Below are 22,559 nucleotides of genomic sequence, written 5' to 3' on the forward strand. Positions count from 1 at the left end.
TCATTTGAGCGCCTGAACGCACCGTGATTCCTCCTTTGGCCTCGTCGGCTCCTCGGTGCTCGTCCGGCTATTGTTGTGCGTCTTTCGGGGGAAACCTCGACCCACGAGCAGGCGCCGATTTCTGGATATTCTCACAGTTTTGACTTCGCTCCGAGCTCCGCCACACAAAGCGGTGGTTGTCGGGCCGGCGACCTGCGTCCTGCTGCGGAAGGAACATCCAGGATCCCGGCAGGCGGAGGAGGAGGAGGACTTTGGGCTGGAGAAGTGAGTTAATCGGTATGGGACAGACCGAGAGTCCACGTTAGAGACAGAAGGATCGTGCCCGTGCGTGTGTCGGCGGTTTTCACTTTTCTCTGGATTGTGAAAAGGAGACTAAACCCCGTGCGTAAAAGCACCAGAGGACGCATGTAGCCGAGGGACAACGCTGCTGAGGTCGCGTTCAAGGTAAGAGGAGCGTGGGAGAAGTGCTGGGGTTTGTCCCGGGACTGCGGGGAGCTGGGCCTCGTAGCGCGGTGACACTTGGGAGAAAGTTGGGGGACGCGGTTCAGGAGAAGTTTCCCAGGTTTGGTTAAAACACTGGATCGTGGCTGTGGCTGATCCAGGAGCAGATCTGTGCGCGTCTTTGCTTTGGAGAAGGACGAGAATAGAGAAAAAAGAAAACTCCCTAAACCTGGAGACTGGACCGGTGCTCTGGTCGGTTTTTTACTCATGAAATCAACAATACAATGAATTATATACAACACTTTCTCTGTAGGTTGCACACGTTCATTTAAAGTTTGTTCGAATTTCTTTCACATAAGTTCAATACACTTGTATTTCTCTTGTCTGCCTCACCCAATGTCCCCCCCCACCCACCCACCCCACCCCACACACACACACACACTTTGCACACACACACAATCAGCTGCTGCAGGCCTCAGCTGTACTGGGCCTTTACTGCAGGACATATTGTATTACAGCACTTTCCAAAATGACCAAACTCCTGGGAGCCTATTCCTGTGCTTTCCTACATGTTCCTCTCAAACTGCTCCAAATCTGTAGTTTGTGTGTGCGGTGGTTTTAAAACCCAGTGTAGTGTAGTAGTTGTGTTGTGTTGCAGTGTGTGTACATGTTCATATATTCAGCGTTTCTGTGTGAACGGGTCTGATGCTGTGCTTATATACTCTGGTGCCACAGTAATCCTGCTCCATGGTAATCCCTGTGTTAGTACAGCCCCAGTGGACTGGACAGTCGTGTCTCCCTCACACACACACACACACACACACACACACACACACACACACACACACACCACACACACACACACACAGCTGGGATGGAGAGGGCTGTTGGCAGAGGAGTGAGGAGCACTAACAGGTGGTGTTGGCTGCGGTTCAGCGACTTGAGTTTTAACTGGAGACATGAAGGATCGTCGGGTTCTCGTCGAGAGTCCTCTCAGCATGAAAAAGACTCACACTATCATTACAGTAGACTCATGAGACACTGAGTAAATGTCAAAGCCTGACTGCGACACACTTACGTGTTAGGAAACGGAACAAATGTATGAATTTTGCGATTCTCAGATTTCGTGAATCCACAGTGAGCGACGTGGGCACAGAGACCAAGAAGAGCTCCTCTGTTTTTTATAGCTTGAAGATGGCTTTTATTCCACCCCAGCCTCGCTCTGGACCCATTGACAGGCACAGCAGGTGGCCCCAACGGCATGAATGGATGCGGAAGGAAGTTCCTCTTTCTCCACTTCCCCCTCCGCCGGGCCCCCCCTCCACTCACTGTGATTGGCAGAGATGGCAGGCTGCCCTGAAGATAAGGCCGAGCTGCGCCTCAGCGAGTGTGCCAGGGCAATTACTGTATTAGGCATCAGTAACGGTTCACAGCCCCATGTAGTGTCCCATCTCGCTGTGATTTACGCTGCAAGTCTGTCAACTCAGTTCTGGGTTTCATACACTGGATTTATGCTTCAGACTATGGGCGGTTTGGTTGTGGACTTCATGTGCTGATGTTTGCACAAGTCATGGAAACACTGATGCAGATACATCTCCCTGACTGTTTGTTGTAGAGCTGAAAGGATCAATGAAAAACAAATCAACAACATTATAGTGTTCGATTCGACTGTTGTGTGGACAAAACAGGCAATTTGATCTTATCAACTTGCACGGGGGGTAAATTGAGATTTACATTTTACATCCTAAATGGTGACTCAATCTGTTTTAGTGCCTTAAGCCCAATTCATGCTTCTGCGTGGAAGCTACGCCGCAGCTGGAGAAAGTCCAGAACCAATTGGCCGGACATTTCCTGTGGTTCAAGTCTGAAAACTACTTCACAAACAAATAACTGAGGGTTAAACTATTGCTCATACTAATTACAAAGTCATACTTTTGTCAATAACCAATATTCTGTCGACCAGCTGCAGCAGCGTGCTCTTATCTCGCTTCAGTGATGCACTGTGACACTATAGCACTACGTTACATCACAGCTGGGAGCGGCCACAGTGCAAAGACCCGACCACACCTCGCTGTGATGTTGAATGTCGTCAGTGGGTGCTCAGAAAAAAAGATTTCCTTAAAATAAAAAAAATACAATGGGTGTGTAGCTGAGACAAATGAATTAGGGCTGCACCTTTCAAACATTTTCATTATTGAGTAATCGGCTGGTTATTAGTTGACTGGTTATTGAATGTCTAAAAATAGAGACCAAGGTGAAGCCAGCTGTCAAAACCTCAAATATAATAAGTTTACAATGAGATGGAGCTGAGAACCAACAAGTCATTTCATTTAAGAGGCTGGAACAAGAGAATATTTGACCTTTTTTTGTATTTACTGTTACAAATTGTTAAAATAGTTGCCCGGCTATTTTTGTGTCTGTTGATTTAATGTTTTAGCCCCAGATGAGGTTTTTCATTTTTAAATGTTTTAATAATGAAAGCCAATTAGTGTGGAAGTTGCTTGTTTCTCTCATCAAGTTGCTTAAGCGTAACTTTGCTTAAATATTTGTGTCTAAACTTGAAATTCTAATTAAAACCTCTATTCATTTTTACTCAAAGTTCCATTACTTCCTGTAGCAGCACAGTTTGCCTCAGTTTTGTTCGGAGTGACTTCACAGATTACACAAGGCAGCAGCTCAAAGGTCGAAGGGCCTCTCCCAGATCGTATCATCTTATCTGAGTGGTCACGAGAGCTGCGCCTCACTTCCTGTTACTGAATGTGAAATCACACTGACTTCACTGCAGTCATTCGTTCTGTATTATCAGGACTGCTCTGAGGAAATTCTGGAATTTCCATGATAAAAATAACCTCAAATAATAACACAACAGCTTGGACAACATCAGAGCTAAATATAGAGGGACCAAAAGATTTAGTTTGTTGTTTTGTACCCATGTTATATTAATCAATAGCAATATAATAGAAGTTCAACATATATCGCATTGTGCACGTACACGTAATTGTTTTTTATGTCGTACCACTGTTTAATACTCAGTTTTGTTAATGTTTGTCATTCTCTGCCCATTAAGAAGAGTTTTCTATCCCCAACCTTCACTTAGTCTGTAAACTACAAAGAAATAATAACGTGACATTTATGGTGATACTTATCTTTATCGACTGATATGAGTAATTTAAAATCTTGATATACTTTTTTGGCCAATCGTCCATTCCCTCTGGATTAATCAGATTTTCCTGCTTTTCTTTCTCCTGAGAAAACGGTCAACACTTGCCTGTATAACCGGGTTATAAACATAACCGGAGTCTGGTCTCTCTGTATAAATGGAGTCAACCGTTTGGCCTGATAACTTGTAGTGTTGGGATGTTTTTTTCTCTTCCTGAATGTCGCCTGCATGCCAGCTACAGCCAGAGCGTCCCTCCTGCGGCTCTCTGGCATTGTTTGTATTCGACCCTGTGGGAAGCGGCAGCCTGTGTCTCCTCAATCTGACACGGCATCGCTGGCAGTTTGTCACACAGCCTCGCATGTCACATGTCCTTGGATGGGCTCTGCTTCCAGCATTTGTTGGAGCACATACCACTCCCCTGTGTGTGTGTTCTTGTACAGTATGGCAGGGAGTAAACTAATTCACAAATATGTGTAGGAGCATATATGGATTTATTTTTTTCCATTTCTATGCCAGATTTCCAGGCTGGTTTAAAACCTAATTATGTCTTTTGCATGGTCATATAACTTTTGCTCTCGGACCAAAAGGGATTTAATAAGAGTTTGGGGGTTGTAGTTATGTGAAGTTTGTCAAAAATGTTCCACTAACTTTTGTTTTTAAGCCAATGGGCTCGTAGTTGTGTTTACTGTGTTGATGTGGAGCCACCGAAAGAATGACACACTTCTTCCAGATAATCTCACTGTGGACATAACAGCTTCATTTAGAAAACCATCTGTGAGAGAATATTCACTAATCTGCCTGCAAATTGACTTTCTTTGAAGTCGATTTGAGACGTCAATAGTTTTGGTAAATTTGTCAAAAGAGGGAAAAAAAGCACTGAGGGTAATCATTGTCTTGGCCATAAATATTCTCCAACTTGTTTCTCAGTTTAATGTATTTTCCTAGAAGATTTTTCTTTTCAGGACTTAAACTTCTGCAGCAAATGTGTCCTAGACGCTCTGTGGAGTGTTTTGGATAAAGTCATCCATGAAATAGAATTTGTCGTTTACTGCCATGATTTTATTACATTTTCTGTAGTGATAAAACTGTCCACTCACACCAGCTGTGGTTGCAAATCTGCCCCAGCGTGTGGAAGCATCTGCTTGTTTTGAATATTGAATTGGAGCACTTGGTTTGATTGATTGCCGGGGGTTTTCGGCTCCACTGTAACGATGGCGTGTCTGTGCCCTTATTAGCATTTGCGCTGCTCAGTGTTAGCATGTGTATGGGATTGTGAGTCTGTGGGGGGAGCACCACAAGGTACTTTCTCTTTGTCCATAACAAAAGGTAGATGGGGCCGAATAAAGAGCCTTTCTCTCGGTCCTGAACGGACAGAGGTGAGGTTTTCTCCTTGGGTGGTTTCAAAGCTGCGTAGTGGATTCCTTATCTAAAATGTTTTGTTATTTAAACCAAAAGGTATTCATTTCAAAGACCACTTTCTAAATGGAGGTTAACTACAACCCTGATCAATACGTTGGTGATTTTGGGATAGAATATCACAGCTCGACATTTTAGAGACAGATTTGTGCAAACAATAAAATCTGTTAAGTAGCATGTGTGCTATTAAAGTTCAGCCCAAGCAGCCTCTATTTAGCAGTACATTTAGATCTAGAAGGGTGTGAGGAGGGTGAATACTTCCAGCAAGGCAAACACCCTATCTCGCCTATTTCAAAGTTCCTTGGTACCCTGTTTGTCCGAATCTGCACCAAACTCGTGTATTTGTAGCCTTGGAATAATGAAATCATTTTTCTTGTAGCCCTGGATTTGACATGTTTTCATTGAGTTACTGAAATTCTTTATGTGCCACATTTTTACCCAGTAGCTCTTTTGGGGGGGAATAAGAGAGCGTCAGGGCCTGAGTACGAACAGCAGCGAAATGTTCTTCCTCTTAATGGACTCTGGCTTTCTCTAAAGAAGAGCTGTTAAGTCTCTGTAGCAGCCAGAAAAGTGAACCTATCATTAAAAACAAGACCTTCTTATTCCTTCTGTATTAATGTTATCCTTATTGAGTTATTGATAAGTGACATTTACTATAAATACAATATCCCCGGTTTCATTCTGGATTTCACCGAAGGCCACGTCCTGTCTTTTTTGCCAAAGAGGAAAGGTTTGACATGCCGGATCATGTGCCAACCCTGTGGGCTCGCTCAGGCTTGTGATCTTTTCATGGCCATTTTACAAGCAAATCCTCTGGGTGCATTATACAGAAAATGGGAAAAGGTTGCCAATTATTAAAGAGAGGGGAGGTTTGTAACATAGTTCTCAGCCTGTAATTACATGACAGAATAGAGGAACATTAATCAGAGGAGTCGTTTTAAAGAAAGGGAAACCGCTGTAGGAGTCATGAAGTCATCCAGAAATATTGATGGAAGCTAAATGAGCGTTTTTAATCTGCAGGAAAGGAATGGCTCCCTGTCTATCGAGTTATTTACCAGGGTGATTTGCTTTACATTAAAGCAGTTAATGTTGTGCTCATTTGGAAGAACAGAATCTGTTGCAGGCATCACAATCACCATGAATCTGGTTTCATCAGAGACCCAATTCAGATCTGATTTCGTCTGGACGAACCCAAGTACATCCTGAGATTCAGACTCCTCTATATATTCACTCTCGGTAAAAACAACATAATTTGATCTTCGAGAACACAAACGAATGTGTTCAAATGTTTGCATTTGGAGTGGGGAAGTAAGATCTGGTCACAAGTGGTCACAGGAGACACTTTCAGGACGCACTTTAAAACCCCACGTGTACTTAACTCTGTCCCCTTGTGATCAGACGTCTCAGGTCAGCTGTTAGTACCAGGTCTAAAGGACCAGTTACCTCCAGTCTGGAGCTTTTACTTCCAGGTCACCGCAGAGGATTTCCAACATTCTTCCCCTCTTTAAACTACACTTACCCTCTTTCAACATGTTTTCTCTCAGGTCGGTCGTTAGTTTGCAGTAGCATCAGCTTCAGGGTCAGGCACTAAGTGTTTAGGATATTTGGAAGCAGGCAGTAGTTGACATGTGGGACAGGAGGAGGTCAAAGGTGACGGTCAGGGTTATGTTGACCTCTGCTCTGTGGTCAGTGGCTTCTGTTGTGATGTTGTGATATAGCAGAGGTCAAATGTTTCTTTTTATGGCTTAGTTTATAACAGCGAGGATCTGGAAGTTCAGATTACTTGAGTTAAGCCCAAACAAAACAGGCATTTTCTTCACTACTTGACCTAATAATTGTTTACGTGATAAATCATTGGCTCTGTCCAAAATCTCATAATTGTAACTGAGCCACTGGAACGAGGGTGTGTTGTTGTTTCTGTTTGAAAGGTGACACACTTTCAAAATAGTGCAGTTAATTTTATGGTACCCAAGTAGTTAACTCATCGTTTTAGCTCTACTCAAGATAGAAAATATTACAATTTGGGCTTTTTTGTGAAGCTTTATCCAGAAAATCCTAGTGACCTGACAAAAACTAGCATTGCATGTGACACGTGCTCACTAAATCTCTTGTGCCTCTGTTTCCTGACACGCGTTTGGACATCCGCACAAAGCAACTGTGCATGTTCACTCATTCAACTGCAAATGTGTGTTTCAGACTTTACTGACACACAAACACCTGCTTTAGAAATTGTATTCAACTATATTATTGTCATTTTACACCAACTCCATTGCTCTGAGCAGTTGTCTTGCAGAACCACACATGCTGTAATTGGTTGTTGTTCACAATGCTGGACTCAGCACTAGTAGATGGATGATATTGTTCATCCTTAGAGGGAAAACATTTTAAATTGAGCTGAGATGACTGTTCATTTTTCTCTCTTGACTTGTGCAGCGTCACTTTACCTCTCAGACCATCCTCACTGCTCTTCAGCCTCATAAGAATTCCTCCTCCATTCATCCTGCTCCCTCCATCATTCATCTCACTGTCGGTGTTTCTGCTGCTTCAGCTTTAACTTTCAGTCGATACTGTTTGTTCATGTGAGGACGTCGATGCACCGTCCATCTGAAACCAGCAGATCCATAGATTGATTGCTGAGCCTCATTAGCTTTAGCTGTAGCTCTGCCCTTCGCGAGTCAAGGCCAGCAGAGACTTAATGAATTGTTTCCTTAACCAGAGTTTATTAGTTTGATGGATGAAAGTGCTGCTAAATTAAGACCACCATTAATCTGCAGAGCTAAGAAACAATCTGTATTCAGCATTTCACCTCTTTGGATTATTTGTTGTCCATAATCATATTTCACTTGTGGAAGAGTCACAGAAGAAGAACTATCTTCACACCAACACGGCAGGGTTTTCATAGTAAAACAGTAGGAAAAAGAAACTTAAACCTGGAGCACAGGAGTTTAATATATACATGAATAAATAAATGATCTCCTATATTAAATCCTCTGAGAAACAAGCTCACATAATGATTTTTCTGCCAATCAGTGCCAGTGTTGTCATGACACCAAATGTATAACTTCAACATGCTTCCTGCCTTAATATCTTAGAATCAATACTGAAACAATGGCAGGAGGAGTCTATTCTAGTCTAATTTGAAAGTCTAAATAAAAGAATAGAGAATGTAGTGTGTGGAAAGCAGACCTCTCTGAGTGAGTGCATGGAGTCATCTGTGTTCACTACTATAGCGTGCAGGATAATAATCCTGTGTTTGAGCTATTAATCCTGTGCTTGAGCCTCATCACTCTCAATGCCAGACTTATTTTGTTACTCAATAAAATTGTAGTTTATGCCTATTTTGTTTTATATATAGTTTTTTATACATATAGATGTAATTTGTATATTTATAACAATAATTATTGGATTTCTAAATCATCAGATCAAGTCCAGTGTTATTTAAGCTTTTACATTGTATGCAATAATCTAACGTCCCCTTTACACGTTCATGTGATTTCTTCTAGATGTTGCATAATGAACAGGGTTTAATCAGACTTAATACACCTCCGTGGCGGAGGTCTGAGCTCCACCCTGTCCTTGACAGATATTTTAATCTTTGCTGTAACATGTTACTACACAAGTCAGAACGTGTATCATTGACCGTGGATCAGTCCTGGAGCCGAGTCATCATCTGGGGCAGCTTGTTTTCATGTGTACTGTTGACGGAGCCGACTCTGTAGATGACGCTTCATTCTCATGATAAGACACACGCATACAAACACTTGAGCAATAACTGATATACAGTATTTATTCCCTGGGAAGACAAACCAACAGAGACAAACAAAATACTGAGGAAGAGTTTGTTTTATCTTTTGTTTCGCATGACGAATTTTGATAGTTGTCTTTGAAGAATAGCAAACTCACACACTCACAGGTCTTCATATATCAGTTAGCTCAGGAGGGGAGGGCACCAACTCTAAAGACCTCTGAAAGCTGTTTCAGTGATGGAATGATCTCAGGGGGAAATGGCCCTGGGCCGTAATACGATCTAGTCTCTACCTCGGCTTGTTGAGCTTTTGTTGGAACTTGTGAAGTTTTGTGAGGTCACTCGTTGGCCTTCAGTCTTTGTTTTTCTCTGGGGTAGTAATGCTAAGACCCTCCAAAGAGCTTCAGGCTAGTATGAAGAATATCACAAATGTGTCTCACTTTCTCACCCTCATGACAAAACCAAAATCAGGCATTGTTAGCTGTCACTGATTTATGAAGTGTCCAGTCTAATTCCTGTCCATGTTAGAATAGTTACAAATTCTTATGTTAACCAAGGAGTGACAGTTGTTCATTCATATGGTTTAAAACATCTTCATATGCACGTTTTGACCAAAAGTCCCAGGAACTTTTAATACAAGGAACTTTTTTCAAGGAAGTGAAAGGTTCCCGCAGACTCTTGTTCGCCTGCTGTCATGTGAACAACCAAGTGCTATGTAGACCGTGCAACATGACAACAACATGGTGGAGATTTAAAGTTTGCTGCTGTTGATGGTGAATTACAGCTTTGAAAATAGGATTATTGAGTCAACGCTGAGAAAGAGACCAGCACTAGTCACAAGGTGCATTCTTAATTTAGACCCTGGTCCCTGGTGGAAACACACATAGTTCCTACAAAGGTTCCTAGTTCCCGCGGTGGAAACGCAGCTTTAGCAGCAGGAATCGAACGTGTGTGACGCTGCTGCTTATGACCTAGTCAATAAAAATGCAACCAAACAGTTAAAGTAAATTGAACTTGTCCCTCTTCTTTCTTGCAGGCTTGACGATGGGTTGCGTGAGGAGTAAAGAGGACAAGGGCCCGGCACTGAAGTACCGACCCGATAACTCAAATGCAACGCCAGTAAACTCCCACCTGGGCCACTACGGGCCCGACCCCACCCTGATGGGTCACTCGCCTGCCATGAAGCCACACAACAACAGCTACAACAGTCACGCCGCCTCCCTCACACCCTTTGGCGGGGCCTCCTCGGTCATGACGCCCTTCGGCGGCGCCTCCTCCTCCTTCACCTCGGTGGCCGTGAGCAGCCCCTTCCCAGGCGTCATCCCAGGTCAGTCTGATGAGAGGATTTAAGGTTTCAGAGGGGAACACGGGAGAATCTGGCTTAAAAAGTTTCTAGACATGATTGAATTAGTTATTATCATGTTATCATTGAAATAATTTCATAAAAGATTGGGTTCCTAATCCCTACAGAGAAAATAACTGAAGCTTAATGTTCTGCTTTGTAATAGAACCCAAACGGAAGTAGATACATTTCCTCAACTGAATGTTCTTTCTCAAATCGAATGTTATTTTCCTTTACCCGTTTAAAACTTTTCCGTGTCATCATTATGCGAACATCAGTGTACAACTTCAGATAAAAACCCGGCTGAATATTTGCTATGCACAGGATGTTAGGAGCAGCAGATGTTATGCAAATTAAAACATTTGAAACAAGTCGGCCAAAACATCAAGGCCGAACAGAAACCCAAAATAAGTCTGTAATATGGGAAGCACTGCAGCAGGCGTGGCCCCTCCTGAGCCAAAGGAAACAATCGCATGCTCTGAATCCAATGACTTCAGTTAAAAGTTTTTATTCCCAGCAAGACTTTGACTCGGTGAGACTTTTTGATTAAGGCTTTGTCGGGGGTGGAAATGACGCTCGGTGACATCAAGCGTAATCTCCTGCTATTCTGGGTGGTTAATGCATCTTAGATTGGATGGGTGAATTATGCAGTAAACGTACACAACACAGAAGAATGATGCTTCCTCTCAAAGTGCAGCACGCACGCACACACGCACACACACTCACGCACGCACACAAACACGCACTCAGTCCCTGTCCCGCTCTTTAAAGCAGGATAATCTGGCCTGAGGAGCTGCTGTGCATCTAATCTCGCCTGTTCTGTTTCCTCCCCGAGATAGACATATCAGCTGTTTCGTCCCTCTGCTCCGTGTCTTCAGACCACGGACAAACCAACTCTTTTCATTATAAACCAAAGATGAAATCATCTGTTTGATTCACTGACCTGAAGTGATGTCAGTGAGGAAGTGGGACACGGTTCTACTCTGTGTTACAGTTGGAGTTATATTAGAATAACAGTTTCATTATCGAATGTGAAATAAGATGAGACTCGATGAGAAATTAAATCAAGTGTTAAATATAAAAATAAAGCGGTATAATAAAAATGTCAATCAAAGGCTATATTAAAGGAAGCAGCTATCTGAGGCACTGTGTGAATAACTAGTTGTCGTATATGTTCACCTCTAACGCTCAGTTTCTCTTGATTCCAGGCGGTGTAACTTTTTTCGTAGCCCTGTACGACTACGAGGCGAGGACGTCAGATGATCTGTCTTTTAAAAAAGGGGATCGCTTCCAGATCATCAACAACACGTGAGCACGTTTGCTTTTTTTCACACCAACAGACTCCTGCTTATCCGACGTGTGTGTGTGTGTGTGTGTGTGTGTGTGTGTGTGTGTGTGTGTGTGTGTGTGTGTGTGTGTGTGTGTGTGTGTGTGTGTGTGTGTGTGTGTGTGTGTGTGTGTGTGTGTGTGTGTGTGTGTGTGTGTGTGTGTGTTTGCATTTGTGCAGTCATCACGTGTGTGTGTTCCTGCTTGCATCTGTGCAGTGGCCACGTGTGTGTTAGTTAAATCCCTCATTGTATTCAGGTCTGATATTAAGGCTGAAATCTGTCTGGGTTAATGGATTCCTCTAATGGGCCATCTGTTTAGTCCCCATCGCTTTTCTCCCGCCACAGTTTTCTTCTCTGGTTTATATTTGGATACTGTCGGCTGAAACGTATATGGCTGCTGCAGCATTTAGCAAAAGCAAATAGAATATATATTTAAAAACATCTGAAAAAAGTCATCAGAATATTTTACTCTATCAATCATTTTCTTCAGTTTCCCTCTTTAAGGGAATAATGAGAAGAAGAATTTATTTATGCAATTTATATTTATACAATGCTGCTGTTTTGTTGTAGTTATGCTCTCACAATCTAAAAGAAAACCACAGCAGATTATGAATACATATTTTTCTCTTCTCGTTCCATCCATAACGCCGACTGCCAGAACATAATTTATTTCCCAGGTGTGCGCAGGTGTGAAAATGGGCTTAGCTCCAGGTGCTCCACATTCTATTCTCCTCATCCATCATATACGGACTGAAACCGCTGTCTGTGTTCATGTTGCATTCACAGCGATGAATCTGCTGTCTGCTCTCAGAGAAGAGGTGGAGAGCAGGACAGATTTTTCAGTTTCTCCTCCTTCATATTTAAACCCACACATTTGCTGTAAACGACGCCAGGAAAGAAATCAGATTTTCGCATATTTTAACGTCCGTCTGTGGCCGTCATCCAGAAGCATTTACCACCTTTTATTCATTCTATTACAATTTCTTGACTATTTAGATTAATAGTTTCCATAAAAAGCAATAGGATCAGGTTCAAACCATAGATTGTAAATATAAATGCACAACACTATCAGTTTTCTCCCTTTGTACAAAAATAAAGCCAATATGCACCCTCAGCCAATCGTGGGTCAGTCTCTGTCCATCATGACGATACAACCTGTTTTTATAGCATCAAATAACTAATTTAACAAGAAACACACAGGAAACATTAAAACTTAAACATGCATAACGTCTCCCTAAAATGAAAGAAACAACCTTTTGAGAAAAAAACGTATTTCTCAAAAAGCAAAACTTAGAGAGGCTCTGATTCATCAGCATCCACACGTTAATAATGTAACATATAGGAACACGTCAGTCAAGAGACGTCTGATTATTGATGCATTTTGTGGATTAATTGAATTGGCAGATGAACTCCTCCCCCAACACGATGACTCAGATACCTGACGTGGTTGAATGACGCGTAATATGACCTTGTTCTTTATTTATCTTTCTATATGTGTGTACCATCCATCTTTTTTAGCTTTTAGAGCAGGTTCATTTTTCATTCATGCTTTTGTGCCTGACTGTTCTCTCCAGGGAGGGCGACTGGTGGGAGGCTCGCTCCATCAACACCGGACAGAAAGGTTACATCCCCAGTAACTATGTGGCTCCAGCCGACTCCATACAGGCTGAAGAGTAAGAGCTCAACGTCATGATTCTAACTCCATGTCTGTGTCCTTCTCTTTAACACTTCAATTATTCTCTTTTATTCTCTCCTCATTCCATTCCTGTTTCTCACCCTGCTCAGTCAGGTCTTCTCTGTGTAAGACACATTATGCAGCTGGGTAGTGACATATTGTGACTAACCCATCACACACACACACACACACACACACGCACACACACGGGAGGGAGTGTAAAAACAATGGAGCCCTGTATTAACAGTGAGAGCCCGTAGCGTTCACAATGCTGTTGAACCGGTGTAACAGAAACATTAAGGGAATGTGCAGCTTTAAGACAGGGTTGGTCTGGTCTATAAGTGGCTGATGGCAATTTTTCTAATACAAGCTATTAAAAAGATACAGTAAACTTTGCCTTTAGTCCAAAAAAGTGACAAAAATCTCAGTTTCATTTGAAAATCTCGTCTGAAAAACAAAATATGCCTCTGAGCTGAGACTCGGCTCTTTTCAAACGTCACAGGGTTTGTAGGGTTTCCTTTAAATAGAAAGTGAAGTCTCTCTTTAAAGGACGGCAGCCCCGATGTTTTATTCATTTATTCATCACGGTAATGAAGGTTTTTATGGATTTCTCAAATGTAATAGAAAAAGTTGCTGCCTGGAGCAAAGTTACTAATCAGCTTTGATGACAGTCGCATGGTCTAAATTATATATTTAAACTACACTGAATGGGATTTCGAGCTCGGACCACATTAAATACCTCGATGTTTAATGTCAGGTAATATCAACTAAGTTTAATTTGTATTGTTTATGTTCAAGTTTGCCAGTTTTATGCCACGATTTCATAGAAAAGTTAAAACTTGATCCACACACTGGGGAAATTCAGTACATATCACCAACACTGTGTTTTCACGACTTGAATTAGAAAGTCCTCCTGCTTGTACAGTATCAGACTGAGGGCTCCTCCTGGGACTGACCGCGGGACTTTGTCTCTCTTGACAGGTGGTACTTCGGTAAAATGGGCCGCAAAGACGCGGAGCGCTTGTTGTTGCTTCCAGGGAACCAGCGGGGCACTTTCCTGGCCCGAGAGAGTGAGACGACTAAAGGTACGAGAATTCTTTCTTTTTGAAGCAGGACTGTGATTTATAATGCTGCAGTTTCAATACGACACAATGATGCCAGTTGTATTTTTGTCAGTGTGCGATTGAGAGCCGTCCAGTTACTCCACTTAAAATGCGTCTCCTGTGCAGATTGTATATAGATATGAACTTAACCTAATCACATTGACAGCAGTGCACTGCGTAACGTGTTGTTATAGTGGCTGCTCGCTGCCAAGCTGCTACTTAGCTGGTTTGGAAAAGTCGCATGTGATCGCACATTTGCTGAGGTCGATGCCAAAGTGTCCTTGGGTAATTGGGCAAGATATACCCCAATGACTTTACGTGGCACAGTCAGATTTATTTATATAGCACATTAAAAACAACAGGATCTGAGCCAAAGTGCTTCGCGATCAAAGGAAAGTAATGACATGTACTTAATGTAGGTTAGAAGTCAAGTTACATGTGTTTGTCTTATAATTCAGAGCGTCTGTATATTTTGCAGGTGCCTACTCTCTGTCTATCCGGGACTGGGATGAGGTGAAGGGAGACAACGTTAAACACTACAAGATCCGCAAGTTGGACAACGGTGGTTATTACATCACCACCCGGGCCCAGTTTGATATGCTACAGAAGCTGGTGAAACATTACACAGGTACGCAGCTCGTCCACAGTATCCACACACACATCTTACTCTCATGCAGGTAGGTAGCATTTAGACAAAGTGTTGTTTACAACGGCGACCGATGCTCCAGCTCCAGGAGCAAGTTGTTTATTTGTCCTTTCGAACTCATGTTTTTTTAACCTGCGGTGTGATTTAGGCAAAGAAGTTATTTAGATAGTTTGGGGTTTGTTGTCTTTTTGAAGGTTCTCTAAAATATAAGTCGTCCTTGTTTCCTGCTCTTGTTTAATTTGATATTTCAGTCAACAAATGCAGGGCTGGCAGAGGAAAATGTATTATTCAGCTGCAGATCTGCTGCTGGGAAAGGTTATAGAATATTGTTTTGCTGAAGCTTTTTTTCTTCTGTTCATCTGTTGCATGAAATATCTTCACTGAGACTATCACAGCTCATGACTGTGGGGGACAAATCCCCAAAAAGCAACTCCATGTGAGGCTACATCCACACGACTTCATTTTCATTTGGAAACCTATCAACTCTGCTATGGATCCGACTGGCATCTACACTGCTGCAGAGTTTAGTGCCACTAAAACAAAAACGTTTGGCAACACAGCTGGCCCCGTTTTATTTTGAAGACTCAAGGGAAGCATTTTAGTCTGGGTGGTCAAAAAGGGAGCTGTTTGGAAACTATGACAAAGAAACTTACAACTGCTTGGTGATTGGGTCTTTTCATTCAGGACGTAGCCTTCGCTGAATCATCACACTCCTATGACGTGACCCCCTTCAACCTGCATTAGGTTCGGCTCCCAGTGTAGAATGCCACATGGATAATTACAAGCGTTACTGGCCCTGTTGTCTTTGCTAACAGCCTTTGTGCAGTTAGATTCTGCATTTAACAGCTATACAACTGCGTAGGAGATTATTTGAGCAATCTGTGACAGTTCCGTGTCTGTTTACGTTGCCATTCGAATGCTCAGTGTATATGAGTGGTGACGAGATGTGCATCTTCAGGCGTTAGTGTGGACGAGGACAGATACGGAGCCAAACCTTTCATTTGGACAGAGATCGAAATCGTAGTAGTATGGATGTAGCCTTAAGCTAAAAAGAGACGTGACTTCAAAACATGTTTTAGTATAAACTGCTGCACGATACTATTAAGCAGGCCGCTGTCCTCAAAAGTCCCCCAGAGGTCTTTCACAAGAAAGTGTCTGGATGTAGAAAAATCTGTTTATCGTTGCAAGAATAACAGTCCAACTCAGAGAAGCAGATTCCAATAAACACAAGGACTTTTGTTATGCGGCTCTTTCAACAATTCCTGGTCTTTGCATTGTTGACCCTGCCCTGCTCGTCTCCACATAATTCACGTCATTGACTCACTGACTGCGACGCTCATTATAACTGACGACTGGTACATTCAAAGCTCTGCGCTGCCTCATGTCCCTGGAAGTTCGGCCTCTGAAGTCCATCAGACGTGAGCAGGAGCTGAGAAGAATGGATGTCACCTGTGGAGTGGTTGAATATAACAGACTGGCTTTTCATTCTTTCTCTCCCTGTGCAGAATAAAAACGGGACATTTCACAAGAAGCTCTGTGCTGTCGCTCTCAGCTGTAGTCTCTGTATCTGAAAAGGCTTCTGCACCAAAAACAGCACTTTTTATCTCTTTTTTGTTTGTTTAATAATGAAATCGGGTTCAACGCGGTTCACAACGTTATGGTGAAATAACCGGAAAATTGTATCATGTCTACAGGGGAACATAAAAATGAATGAAATGCTTATTCTGTGAGGAATGACCGTAAAAGCAGGGGCTCGGCAGCTCTGTGAATTTGCTTCATTGTACTTTGATTGTTGTCCACGACAGTTTTAAGTGTAATATTTAATTCATCAAGTCTGCAGTCCTTTTACTGTAGTATGCATTTAACTCTACTCAGTGGTTGTGTACTTGTTTCACAGCCTGATCAATGACAAGCTCCAAACCTAACCTTTTTGTTTTTGCCCTGTGTGTCTCTACCTGTCTGTCCCTCTCAGAACATTCGGATGGTCTGTGCTACAGACTGACGACTGTGTGCCCGACAGTGAAGCCTCAGACTCAGGGACTAGCCAAGGACGCCTGGGAAATCCCTCGAGATTCCCTCCGACTGGAGATCAAACTGGGACAGGGCTGCTTTGGAGAGGTCTGGATGGGTAAGAGACCGATGCCGTACTCCACCACACAGTGTATCGCGTGTTTCACAAACACACAGACTCACATCTGCTATGCATACTGTCTTGTAATGTGGTCTTTGCATGAATCTGACCAAAAAGAAAACACTGCTCGTAAAATCTTTGACTATTATTATGGCTGTGTAGGAATTTTATTTTAGTGAAGACCACTTGTGCTCTCATACACTGACTGGATGACGTAAGTGCAGTTTACTTTTGGGAATGTGGAATAGACTTACCACTTAGGCCTGTTAACTGGCTGGCTGCATATTTTCTGTGGAGCCATTTATACTCCATTAGAAGAAGGTTGGATTAGAATTACATGGAAGGACACAGCTAATATCATATTTATACAATTCCCTCAAAGGTCAGCACTGAATGTCACATGCGTTAAGTTGACAGTTTTATTGCCTTACAGCAACAACTTCGGAATAAATAAAACAACAAAATGAGTGTAACCTCCAAGTTAACATGAATGAGATCCAATATTTCAGTCTTTGTCCTTGTGAATGTGTATCAAAGGTTCTTTTACTTACTACTTTTACTTTCTACCAGCGAGGCCTTATCTCATTACCTTAGTTCTTCAATGTCTTAAACATGTTATAATACACAGAATCACCATATGATACAAGGAAACATGCACCATTGAAAACATTAGACAACATTCTCATTTACCCTGATTGTTTTTTATGAAAAGTATCTGACTTAACCGGCAGGTTTAGTTACTCTCCTCACTGTGACTAGCAACAAGCTAGCAGAGACTTGAGCTTCAACACTAATAACTTTAAAAAGGATGTCTATAAAAGACATCACATGACAAGAGATGCATAAACACGGACGTGATCCATATTTTACCATACAATCTGTATGATAATACTAAGGGTCACAAAATGATCAAATTATCATACAAATACTAAAATTATCGTAATTCTGGCAACACGGAAGACCCTTTAGTTCTGACACTGTAAAAACCTACATGAAGAGAATACGGCTCAAATTATATCTGTGAGAAATCTGTCAACAACCTACATGGAAGTGAGATGTGTCTGACCCAGTGGTGCTCTGTGTGCCAAGATACACAGGAAGTAGTCTGTGGCCTCCAACACACATTTTACATCCATACATTAAATCCTATATCAACAAACATTCCTACACTCTGTTATATCGATTTTTTTTTTACACAAACACGTATCATGAATTAGTAAAGAGTAAAAACAAGCGTGTACATACAATATGCTTACACGGCCATTAGTGCTTACATCCAGAAACACAGTATCCGCCGTGCATTATTTATGACTGATGTAAATTTAATGTTAAACAATCCAGAAGTATTAAACGCATGTGAGCCGTGTTCATAGAATGATTCATGAAATGGAGTGGAAGGGACCTCGGCCCGGAGCTCGCCTTGCTGCCACACTGACCCACATACTGACGCAAACGCTGATTACTGATTGCTGTTGGTTTGTCACGCACACAGACACACACACAGATCTTGGTGATCACAGGTCACCTCCTACACTTCCCCGAGCGGTGTGTGAGACGAGCGGCCTTTCAGCGAATGCCGCTCTCCTCATTCATCTCTCACTCTTTCATTAAGCCTGGCCTGGAGCAAGCCTCGACCTGCAAGCCTCCACCGAGCCATCCCAGGAATCCCTCTGTGTTGCACTGTTTGTTCTCGATGGGTTTTCTGCTCTGCCCAGTGCAAATCCCTCCTCTGCTCATGCGTGATTCTGCTTTCTAAATACACCATGTGTGCTCGTGGCTTTGGCTCCCACTGCTCTCCTGTCTCCGCCTCATATTATTACCAATAATCATTGCCCTACTTTGTCCTTCAGCGTGTGTGTGTGCGTCTGTGTGTGTGTTTGTGTGCAGCTTGTTCAATATGATTCATTCATGAAGGTCAGCCTTATGACGGAAGCAGTAGATCTCCCGGCTCAGCTCTTTGTATGTAAGCAGGGCGTGAGTAAGTGGCTCTCAACCAGGAAGTGGCTGATTATTTAAACTGTCGTGTCCCTTTGCTCCCGAGTGGCTCTTTGCACATGGGAACGCTGCCAGAGATCAGTGGCATCGCAGTGGATTTTAGGATTGGCTTTTTCATCACTTACAAAAGGAGGGAGAAAAAGTATTTTTTAGTAGAGTCAGTGCTTTAGTGTCACAGTGAAAAGCTCCTGTCAGACATGCACTAAACTCTGGGGTTGTTTGTGAGAATGCAAATGTCGCATTTTCCAGAAATGTCCCTGCCGCCCCCCTTTAGTAAAATGTCCTGAAAATGTGAGAATACAGAGGGAAGATGTCCAGCCAGCGAGTGGGCGTGTTGATGACGTTTCTAGCACACAACGGATGCAAAACTTCAAACAAAATCAAAAAGAATACAAATTTTTCACAATGAACAAGAGGTAGAAGCTGCAGACAAAGATGTCCACTTGGAAAGACAACAAGATTGTAGAGCTTTTGGTGATAATGGCCAACGCAGGGTCTCATGTCCCTGTGCTTATGTCCCCTAACTAAATGAATGACGTGCCTTTATTTTTAGGTGTACATCAAACATGAGTGACTGTTTTGTTTTTATTCAGGCACATGGAACGGCACCACCAAGGTGGCGATCAAGACCCTGAAGCCCGGCACCATGTCCCCAGAGGCCTTCCTGCAGGAGGCTCAGATCATGAAGAAGCTTCGACACGACAAGCTGGTGCCTCTGTACGCTGTGGTGTCCGAGGAGCCCATCTACATCGTCACCGAGTACATGGGCAAAGGTAAGAACAGGATAACACGCAGAGGGAAACACTTGGAGATGATTGGGAAACAAGTGATAGAGATGGATACGAAGGAGAGAAAGTTAATTATACAAAGCGCTACAATAAAACATAACAAAGCTTCAATATCGATCAATGTAAGCTCATGTGCTGTGCTTATATAACACTTATTTATTACATTTTTAATATTTTACCTCAGATTTGCTAAATGTTTTATTGTTTATCAAGTGTTCGTCTCTATTTATTTTTGTACTTTGTCCGTACACACACCGACGCTCTGACCCTGCTTGACGGTCGTCTCCTTGACTCTCGACAGGTAGCCTGCTGGACTTCCTGAAGGAGGGCGATGGTGGATATCTGAAGCTGCCGCAGCTGGTGGACATGGCTTCACAGGTAGGAACAAAACGCAGCCTCTGAATATTAACACAGACGCAGCAGCTCCCAGCTCCCTGCTCCGGCCCGGCTGCTGTTCTCACTCAGCCTGAGGGAAGGATGATTATGCATCAGCAGCAAAACAAAGAGACTTTCATGTGGACGAATGTGTGTTTGTGTATGTGTGTTTGTGTGTGTGTGTGCGAGTCAACTATTCAGTCCCTGTGAGTAAGGGTTTCTGTTTGTTCTCCATCTGGCTGTCATATTTATTTAATATCCAACCTGACATCTCTACCCTCCTCTCCCTCACCGCTGCATGAGCCTCCCCTCGTTCTCCTCCACTTAACTGCCTGTAGCACTTAAACACTGCTCATCAGAGGCCACTTAAGCTCACTGGTTCAGTCGCCCACTGTGATCTGCTCTTAATTCACCTCTCCACGCTCCGCGGGACCACCCCCCCCCCCCCCCTCTCCTCACTCAGCCGAGTGGAAAAGTGTTTGAGATTTAGAACGAGGCTGAATCCCTGAGACGCCTCGGAGGGAGTTGACAGCCAGTGTGAGGAGGTCGGAGAGATGGGTTCAATTCTTGTCACATGTGCTGATATCCCTGTTTATACTCTGCATTCAAATCTGGGTCAGATCAACATGAATGAAGAGTATTTTTCCTAAAATGACAACTCACTGTAACCAGTCTTTAGTTTATGTTTAGATGAGTTTTTTTAATTCTATTAAAGCTATAAATGAGCTTACAATGACGGCTTCATTTATTTGCATCCTGAACTCGTTCTCTGCTGATTCTCTGTCTGACTCTCGGCTCTGTCTAATCTGTTGGCAGATCGCAGACGGCATGGCCTTCATCGAGAGGATGAACTACATCCACAGGGACCTGAGAGCTGCCAATATTTTGGTGGCTGACAACCTGGTGTGCAAGATCGCCGACTTCGGCCTGGCTCGGCTCATCGAGGACAACGAGTACACAGCCAGACAAGGTGTGTGTGTGTGTGTGTGTGTGTTTGTGTGTTTGTGTTCGTGTGTGTTGCACATAGATTCGAGAATTTGAACAAACAGACATCACATTTGTTCTGAAGGCTTAAAATCTGACCACGTACCTTCAATTCATGTCTTATCATTAGAGCCTCAGACTGGTTTTAAAACAAAAGATCAGATGGTTGATTGTCTTTAATATCTTATGTGATCATGAACTGAATATAAGATCTTGGTTGTCTTGCTCTCTGAAGATGTGACATTGGACTTGTGATTGTGAGGAATTACATTTTCTTGACTAAAAGATAAAATAATGACAGTAAACAATCAGCAGGATGATTATTTACAGCCTTTTTGTAATCACCACTTACCACAACACCAACACATTTCTTTCCTCATATGTTGTGTCTAATTAAGGCCTTAATTTTATTTCTAGCCAAAGTAATTAGCAGCAAATTCTCTGATAAGATATTCACACCATTTTCCGATATTTTAAAAAGTGCTATATTTAATTAATTGAGGAAATATTCAGCTAATGAATCCACGATAAACCAAAGTGGTTGTTGAGATCTATTCCACCTCCTTGACTCTTCCTTCTCTCCGCACCAGGAGCTAAATTCCCCATCAAGTGGACGGCTCCTGAAGCTGCTCTTTACGGCCGCTTCACCATCAAATCAGACGTCTGGTCGTTTGGTATACTACTGACTGAACTGGTGACCAAAGGCAGAGTACCATACCCAGGTGAGGATACGAGTTGACCTTCACCTTCTTTGTTGAATTTCCTGTTTTAGTTCCCCACCATCTAAGACATTGCTCCTGAAGAACATGAACGTAGAACATCAGAGTTTCCCTCATGGGAAACGGGAACAATTAACTTTGTCTTCAACGTGCTGATCTGATTCAGAGGCTTTTAATAGTGTTTTCTCACACGCGCAGATCAGAATAGAACAGAACTGCTTATAGATGATATGAGTCAACGCAGATGTCCAATGATGTATCAGTACATGGGAAAGTACCCCTTACTCTCCCTGCTTCCCTGCCGCCTCATTTCTGCCCCCTGCTGTTTGGGAGCGGCACTGCAGCCTGTCTGGTGTGGACAGGGTTTGACTGGCACTGATTACAGGCTGTGCCATATGGCAGACTTAACCACCATCTCTTGCGGAGAGCCATCTGGCTCCTCTGGCCTCCTCGGTCTCAGTGCAAACCGTTCAGTTTAATGAATTCACCACAGAGAGTTCTGAGGGATGAACCCCCTCGTTCCCTCGTCTCAAAATGCTTCTATGACTCACGGGGGCATTTGCGGCTCTCGTCCTGACGTGCTGCGGTATTTTTGGGGAGTTCTATTTTGGTTCCCTGGGTAGAGCAGAAGGCAGGTATACCAAGCGTCTGCATGGGAACACATCATCTTTATCTATTTTGGCCCGGCGGTAAATATAGATACCTATATAC

At 42.9% G+C, this 22,559-nt stretch overlaps 1 protein-coding gene across 2 annotated transcripts in view; it reads left to right on the forward strand.

The window, feature by feature from the left end:
- yes1 (YES proto-oncogene 1, Src family tyrosine kinase) overlaps positions 1-22,559 on the forward strand; it is a 25,659-nt gene continuing 3,100 nt past the window's right edge. Inside the window, exons 1-11 of one of the 2 annotated variants that reach the window (XM_034612646.1) lie at positions 1-264; positions 9,799-10,089; positions 11,313-11,412; positions 13,007-13,105; positions 14,089-14,192; positions 14,689-14,838; positions 16,829-16,984; positions 19,576-19,755; positions 20,072-20,148; positions 20,962-21,115; positions 21,720-21,851. In XM_034612646.1, the coding sequence (XP_034468537.1) occupies positions 9,807-10,089; positions 11,313-11,412; positions 13,007-13,105; positions 14,089-14,192; positions 14,689-14,838; positions 16,829-16,984; positions 19,576-19,755; positions 20,072-20,148; positions 20,962-21,115; positions 21,720-21,851 (1,435 nt within the window). In that variant the 5' untranslated portion in view covers positions 1-264; positions 9,799-9,806. Of the gene's footprint in view, positions 445-9,798; positions 10,090-11,312; positions 11,413-13,006; positions 13,106-14,088; positions 14,193-14,688; positions 14,839-16,828; positions 16,985-19,575; positions 19,756-20,071; positions 20,149-20,961; positions 21,116-21,719; positions 21,852-22,559 lie in introns of both variants that reach the window. The other variant, XM_034612645.1, reaches the window with a different exon arrangement.

Source organism: Hippoglossus hippoglossus, chromosome 17 (genome assembly GCF_009819705.1).
Source record: "Hippoglossus hippoglossus isolate fHipHip1 chromosome 17, fHipHip1.pri, whole genome shotgun sequence".
Classification (NCBI taxonomy): Eukaryota; Metazoa; Chordata; class Actinopteri; order Pleuronectiformes; family Pleuronectidae; genus Hippoglossus; species Hippoglossus hippoglossus.